This window comes from Panicum virgatum, chromosome 1K, assembly GCF_016808335.1.
Source record: "Panicum virgatum strain AP13 chromosome 1K, P.virgatum_v5, whole genome shotgun sequence".
In the NCBI taxonomy this organism is placed as follows: Eukaryota; Viridiplantae; Streptophyta; class Magnoliopsida; order Poales; family Poaceae; genus Panicum; species Panicum virgatum.
In genome coordinates this window covers 47,401,133-47,408,744 of record NC_053136.1, presented here as the reverse complement: position 1 = coordinate 47,408,744, position 7,612 = coordinate 47,401,133, and the positions used below count along the sequence as shown (strand labels likewise).

Here is a 7,612-nt window from a genome sequence, read left to right as displayed (position 1 = left end):
TGAAAAATTATATTTATCCCTAAAAAATTTTGCAAATAGACTTTATTTAGTACTCCATACATACGAGATTCTTTTCTCAACTTATGTGCGCTAAGAAGTGTAGCGTTAACCAAACAGGGCCAGCTCAGCTCGAGTCGAGGCAAGCAGATCCGGACAAAGAAACCCGCAGTTTCAGTTTGAAATCGTTTCGTCCTGGACGACCCTGGATACGGAAGACTGTCTCGCCCGCATCCAGATCGAACAGCTTGGACGCTGGATGATGGATGGATGTACCCGTAACAGTGGCACAGTAGCGCCGTGCCTCTGCGTTTCGCGATAGGTGCACGATGGAACAGTTCGTCGAATCCAGCTTGTCAAAAAATAGTACTCCGTAGGTGCGGTAGGCGACTAGTCGTGGACGCGTAGGAAAATATGCCCTGGATCAATAGGGAAAAAATTCGGTCGCTGTTTGGAGCAGGATTTTTTTTCAATCAGGTGACCATTTTTTATTTTATTTTATTTATAAAAAACGGGGACCAGAATAAATGATATGCGAAAATCTGCTGTTTGGAGCAGGGCTGCCTTTCGGCCATGGACTAACTCACCGGCCCAGAAGGATGTGCGCTTCCACACCAAGCCTTTTGGGCCATGGACCATGTACTCACCGATGCCACCACGATAGCGGATTATGCGGATAGCCTGCTGCTGCTGCTGCTGCGCACAGCTCTGCAACAACAAAAGATAGCCTATTAGACGGAACAACAAGCAGCTTTTTTCAGCGGTTGGATCCAACATTTTTTTTTTGAAAAGGTAGGTTGGATCCAACACGGATCAGATAATGTGCAGGTAAAATGTTGTAACTAGATGGGTAGTAACTCTCTACAAAACTAAATCGGAGCTAGCCAGCTAGTGTATTAGCTGAGTGGATTAAAACGGAACTTTAATGAGAATTCTTTCTATGTATTTGACATCTACAATTGCCTTCTACATGTCATTTTAAAAATATTGCTTCCTTTATGCCTCGAGGCATACAGGCAGTGGCGGAGGATGGATAAAAACTAAGGTGTGGCGGACTCCATGATGATCAAGCAACCAAACTTGCTATTTATACCGTGGATATCTAACCATGCAGGAAACTTGCTTCCTCCTACTGCTGAGCTAGGGATTGCCTCTTCCTACCTTTCTATACCCTTCCTATGATCAGTGTGCTCAATGCGTATTCAGGGCAGTAGTGTAACTGAACATGAATAGCCTGATGATTAAGAGCAATCAGTGATAGTGGGAAAAAACAACTAAACAAAGTATGGCAGTTGCCAGCATGATTTTCCTTTTTTTACTGTAATGATCGGAGTACACGAGGCTTTCGCGGCTCTTGTGAACTTGTTTAGTGGCGATTGTTAAGATAGAATCTAGCTTTCCTATAATGTAAGCGTCCGTGTGATCTTCCATGATATGGCCAGGATAGTTTGTTACCATGTTGTTGAGATCTCCTGTATCAGTCGGATAGGATTTGTTGTATCAATCTAGGATTAGTTTTTTTGAAGGGAACAATCTAGGATTAGTTGTTGGCCATATCAAGATAAGATCATACATTGCTTGTAAGCCACGCAGGGGGCTCTTCCCTGCTCCTATAAACAAAGGTGCGGCCCCTAACAAGGGGTTCAACGCTTCCACAAAGATTGTTTTCACAGCGATGGCTGTTCTTGCGGTCTACTAGTGCAGCTAAACCTCATCGGCACACCATGTTACCAGCATGATTTTCCTTTTACTAGTGCAGCTAAACCTCATCGACACCATGCTTGGAACGAGGGGCGTGCCTGATCCACGCGCGGGCCTGTCCCCTCACGATCTCGCCGCGATCAACTTTCCGTACGGCAGCTGAACTCTACTGGTTCCGCGACTAACATGACATGGCCTGTTCTATCGCATATCTGACCTTGCGAGCGCAGACACAGGCGCGGCGGGTGGCATCGGGATTGGGGACTCGTCGGATCCCAAGGCCGCAGCCGCATGTGCGTTCGCCACTCCGCTCGCCGAATGGGGCGATCAGGGGAAGCTGCCAGGGACGCTTGCACTTGCAAGGAAGTGATGCTATGCGGGCACAGCGACACGCGATGAACAGAGAAGCTTAGCTTAGACGCCGTGCTGGGCGTCGACTGTTGAGTAGGAGTAAACGATTCTGTAGCGCCCAAGGAAGGAAGTAGTACCACCAAGAGAAGCAAAGCTCCGTCTCTAGCTCCGCCGCCGCCGGAGTCCGCCACGCACACGTTCCACAAGACCACAACCTACTTTACGAAACCCAAAAGGGGCTAGTAGCTGGCTGGAAAAGGGTCGCGAGGTACAGGTAACGTACCCACCCAAAGGCCAAAGGCCAAAGGCAGCATCAGCACCAAACCCAGCCGCGAACGTGTCAAGCGCCGGCAGAAGCAGAACCAATGATTCAGAATGGGCATTCCCCGATCAATCATGCTCGCGCCTGCCGTCACCTCGGCGGCCGCCTTCAGCTTATCTTCGCGTTAGTCCCAGCCGCCCACAGCAGCCATGCGGCACTAAAGAATTTGCCCCAAGGGCTCCAGGATCGATCTTTCTCAAGGCTATCGCGTTCGTAGCTCACGCAATGTGACCGCGCGGTGCTACTAAAATACAGTGCTGCTGACCAAGTTGCAGGACGCGAACAATCTGAGATGCTTTAAACAACGCCGCGATCTCTCTCCCTCTCTCTTTTTTTGTCGCCCGTGCGCGACCGGTTCCGCGTTCCCCGGCAGCCGCCAGGGAAAGCAGCTGCACGCAACGCCAAAATCTTAGCTTCCAATATTGTATTGCAGAAGAGAGCTAACCGAACTGATGGCGCTGCGCTGTGTGAAAACGGCAAGGCTCGCCATGCCATGTTTCTTTTACCCTGACGAAGGAGAGGGCGGGACCTGCTGGTTGCAATGGCGGCGTCCCTCCCAACACGATAACGCAAACTGTCGCGCCTCGGCGTGTCAGAGACCCCAGAAGAGCCCCGAGAGCCCATGGATCATCCTCCAGGGATTGGGCGCCTCCAGAGAATGGGTAGATCGATGCAGGACGGATGGGGATACCGCACCTTTCTCGTCTCTAGATGATTGCGGAATGACTTAGCGCCGGAGGAATCGGGAGCTGCAGCCGCAAGCCACAAGTGTGCATATGTTCGGCCAGCAGATGCCGCGAGGTGTCTCCAGAACCGGAGATGCCATGCCAATGCGGCACCTACCCCCCCCCCCCCCCCACACCCACACACACACACACACCCCGGAATCAGATCGCGGCAGTGGAAACCCGCCCAGATCCAGTGATCCCTGCCTGCACGCACAGGTTCAGACGTTCAGTGGGCGTCGCTACAAGGCAAGCTGGGCTTTTCAGGAGGAGTATTCAGCAGCCGTATCATCATTAGATCTCGAACCGCTTCGTCAAGACCCGGACCCAGATTATCGGAGCCGTAAGCCTGATCGCCGCGCGATTTCTTGATGCCAAGTTAACAAGGCACGCTGATTACAGAAGATGCGCCGTGATACCGCAAGCAACGCCGGCATCTTGACTGCTAAAGTTTATACTACGCTCGGCCGGGGCCACAAAAGAGGGCGAAACTCAAACATGGCTTCACGTCAACGCTTGCCCGCTCGTTTCCGCAGCCGGGCGGGACCCTCCCGTCTCATCAGCATGTTTTTTTTTTGAAAGATTGTCTCATCAGCATGTCAGCGTGTGCTTGTGCACAGACGGGCGAGACTACTGATCCCGTCCGCTAATTGGCCGGTGAATGCGAAATTCTGGTTCGTCGCTGTCGCCCAGGACGAACGGCCGGCTGGTTAACTTCTATTCTAGCGCGATGACGCGACGTATAACCGCTGGGCGACTAGCCGATACGGCGCTCTGACTTTTTGGTGTAATAACCTGTCATCCATGGTTCCGTCAGTCACAGCAGACAGCAGTCTACACGGATGCGCATCGAGCCGTCGAGGCCCAAACGAATCGACTGCATACGCTCATGGAAAATGCGCCTCCACAGACGTGTGCACGGGGAGCCTTTGCCCCGACGGTACACCTCGCCGGATCCGCGGACGCACCGACCATGGAATCGCCATTACAGGAGTGGGTGACCGAACCGCCACCAGACAGCGTACGACGGCCAGGAAAAAAAAACCTGTCCCGTCACTTGCCTGATCGGGTGAGGTGCGGGCTCGCAGTGCTTAAACGGCAAAACAGCGGGGGCTCGCTCGGCACGACAGGTCCGGATCACGAGCCGCGCACGCACGCACGCACGAGCACGATTCATGGCCGGGGCACGAGTCCGGCCACTAGCCAAAAGGCCCTTCCAGAACGTGTGGCATCTCGTACCAGAAAAAGGTGCCCTAGTTTACGTGGCAAGCGCGGGGCGGGGACGGACCGGACGCACGCGCGGCTAAGGATGCATCCGATCCTCCTTTTGATCCACTAGCTGGTGGAGGGAGGAGGGGGGATGCTAATGGACGCCGATTTAAAGGGGACGCACATTACCGCGGTAATGCCGTGTTAGTGCCAACTTTTTCTTGGGGGCTTTGTTTTGTGCTTGGCCTTTTTTTCACTTTTGTGTGGGGTGAAACGTGGGGTTACTGTTCTCTCACCGTTTTTTTTTTTGTGTGGGGGTGCTGGGACGTATGCGTGCGACGGGATGGAATCTCCTAGAGGAGGAAATGGTGTGGCGTGGGATGGCGAATTCAACGTGGAGCACTATGGATAGAATAGATGGGCAGAGTGGGATGTGTGCGAGACGAAAATAAAGTGGAAAAGAGTGTGACTAGGAAATAAACTATGATGGTATCTTGTATTCGTCTGTTATTAAAAAAAAGAGAGGCGATATTTTGTTTCCCATCTGTATTGGTTTCGGATCCGGTGCCCGGCTCAAGTTTAGGATCCGAGAAAAAACAATTACGTTGCTGTCAATGGGATGAGCACAAGCGCATCACATCCCAGTTGAAACCAACCGGCTGCCGGCGTGTAGACGTACACGACAAATACAAGGCGGTACGAGACGACTCGAACTGTGCTGGACCTCCTCCACTGTTGCTGCACGGGATTTTTAACCCGGCCATATGCAACACATGTTGCCGGGTTCGGGGGCAGCCCGGACCCGCGACGAGGCGATAAGAACGGCCCGGAGCCGCCCTCCGTCAAGCGCTCGCGAGTCACCCCGCCTGCTATATTAGTTTACTTGCCGCCTGTGTTCCAAAACCTTTCGTCTTTTCCCCCGTCCCTGCCTACAAAGACTCCACACTCGCGGCCCCGGCAGGGTGCTTCGCCGCGAAGGCTGCTCCTCCCTCTCCCTTCCGCCCGCATTCGGTTCGCCGGCGGCGAGATGGCCATCGATCACGCGACCCCTCTCGGGCTGAAGAGCAGAGGCGCCATGGTAAGTATTTGACTCGGTGGTGGTTGTTCAGCTGCTCTGTTTCCTGGTTCTTGATTGGTTTCAATGGCGAAGTTGGATTGAATGCGTGCTCGTGGCGTGCGACCGCAGGGCGGCGGCGAGTGCGACGACGGCGCGGAGAACCAGCGGTGGCCGCCGTGGTTGAAGCCGCTGCTGTCCACGAGCTTCTTCGTCCAATGCAGGATCCACGCGGACGCGCACAAGAGCGAGTGCAACATGTACTGCCTCGACTGCATGAACGGCGCGCTCTGCTCCCTCTGCCTCGCGCACCACCGCGACCACCACGCCATCCAGGTGAGCTGACCGCTCTGAATGCATTTCTTGTCGTCGTCGTCGTCGAGATTGGAGCGGCCGGCGCCGGGCCCTTCCTCTCCGGATTCGAATGAAGCGGCAGCTCCGGCGCCCCTGCCTGCTTCCACCCAATGGCTGTCTCGGTCTCTCCTCCCTCCGCTTAGGATTGTTGTTGTTAGTTTCATCCCATCCAAAATTGAATCGTCTGGGGGGAAAAAAATCCAAAGATGAGAGAGTAGCTTGCTCTGTTGAACCGGTAGCAAATGCGCCCGTTCCATCTGCGGCTTCCTGCTGACGGCGACGCATGCTCTGTGTTTTTGTTTCTGGGGTGCAGATTCGGAGGTCGTCGTACCATGACGTGATCCGGGTGTCGGAGATACAGAAGGTGCTGGACATCGCCGGCGTGCAGACGTACATCATCAACAGCGCGCGCGTGGTGTTCCTCAACGAGCGGCCGCAGCCCCGCCCCGGGAAGGGCGTCACCAACACCTGCGAGGTCTGCGAGCGCAGCCTCCTCGACTGCTTCCGCTTCTGCTCCCTCGGATGCAAGGTCCGTGTCGCGCTTCCAGACTCTCGCGCATTGCGCGTTCCTACTTCCTAGGCGGCTCGCGCCTAACCCTGGCACCACCCTTGGATTTCTACGGGGCGCAGATTGTCGGCACGTCGCGCGGATACCGCCCCAGGAAGAAGCACGCCGCCGGCGGCGGCAACAAGAACAGGAAGAGGGCGGCGCTCAAGGACGTGCGGTGCGACTCGGAGGACTCGTGCACCGGCAGCAGCGGAGGCGGCAGCGAAAAGAGCAGCGTCGTGCAGAGCTTCTCGCCGTCCACCCCGCCGCCGACCGCCGCCAGCTGCCGGCCCTGGAACAAGCGCCGCAAGGGCGTCCCGCACCGGTCGCCCTTCGGCAGCCTCATCGTCGAGTTCTAATTACTCGACATCATCACCTTGACAATGTACCCTCTACCGTACACGACATAGCTCAGCCCAGAAGGAATAACCGTGCGCCTCTGGACGTGGAGGCCGGCGGGGTCGGCCGGCTGTGCAAACGCCGGCGAAGGGCGAGAGCGGTAAGAACATGCCTAGCTGCTCTACTATAGTTTGCTTCCTTCATCAGGTTTAAGTAGTTTACAGTTACAGTTGCTAGTCACTAGGCAGTAAGGTAGCTGCTGCTTACAGCAACGTACTAAGTTTTGCAGCCTTGTACATTGTAATATACCGGTACTTTACTCCCCAAATGCTTAGATGTATATATTCATGTGCTATCAACAGTCTGGTGTACGATGCAGTGAGGCGAGGTGGTCGTGTGTTCTGTGTTCATCATGAGCACACTGTAAAAAAAAAGAAAGAAATGCTGCTCCTCTGAATCATGCCGGGATGGGCAGGCCCAGTTCGTTGCTATGCTACCGCCAATGCCGCCGCTGCTGGAACAGGACTGCTCTAGTCTGATGTTAGCAGACTGCTGCGCGGGAAAGATTGGCCCGATAGAGACATAGAGTGGCACATCATTCAGAGCCGCCGAGCAGCGCCCGTGTCGTCACCCAGCAGCACCTGACATTCTGTGGCGAACCCCCCTATCGATCCAGATGCCGCCGCGGCATTTGCCCCGGCGCGGCCGCAGGTACGGGGCGCGACCAACCCGTGGGACGAACGACACCTCAACCGCACGTCCAAAGCGGTTCCCGGCAAGCGCGCGCACATGCGAGATGCGTCATGCCGGCGCGGCGCGTCTGGAGCCTCTGCGCCCCCGCCCTGCTGCGGCCGCGCCGCGCGCCAGCGCCACGGGGGGCACGTGTGTGGAGTCTGTGGACACGCCCGGCGCGGGGATGCGGTGACGCCGCGCGGCGGGGTCGGTATCTTCTGGACGCAGCGACGAGTCACGCGGCGCCGGGCCGCGGGGTTCCGTCCGGCGTGGACTGGGCG

General features: G+C 55.5%; 1 protein-coding gene across 1 annotated transcript; it reads left to right on the top strand.

The window, feature by feature from the left end:
• The first annotated feature begins 5,155 nt into the window (after window positions 1-5,155).
• On the top strand, window positions 5,156-6,977 carry LOC120713809 (protein RGF1 INDUCIBLE TRANSCRIPTION FACTOR 1-like). The gene is made up of 4 exons (XM_039999787.1): window positions 5,156-5,383; window positions 5,492-5,695; window positions 6,027-6,242; window positions 6,344-6,977. Exons 1-4 carry the CDS (start codon window positions 5,333-5,335, stop codon window positions 6,617-6,619), a joined length of 747 nt encoding a protein of 248 aa, XP_039855721.1. The 5' UTR covers window positions 5,156-5,332; the 3' UTR covers window positions 6,620-6,977.
• The last annotated feature ends 635 nt before the right edge of the window (window positions 6,978-7,612 follow it).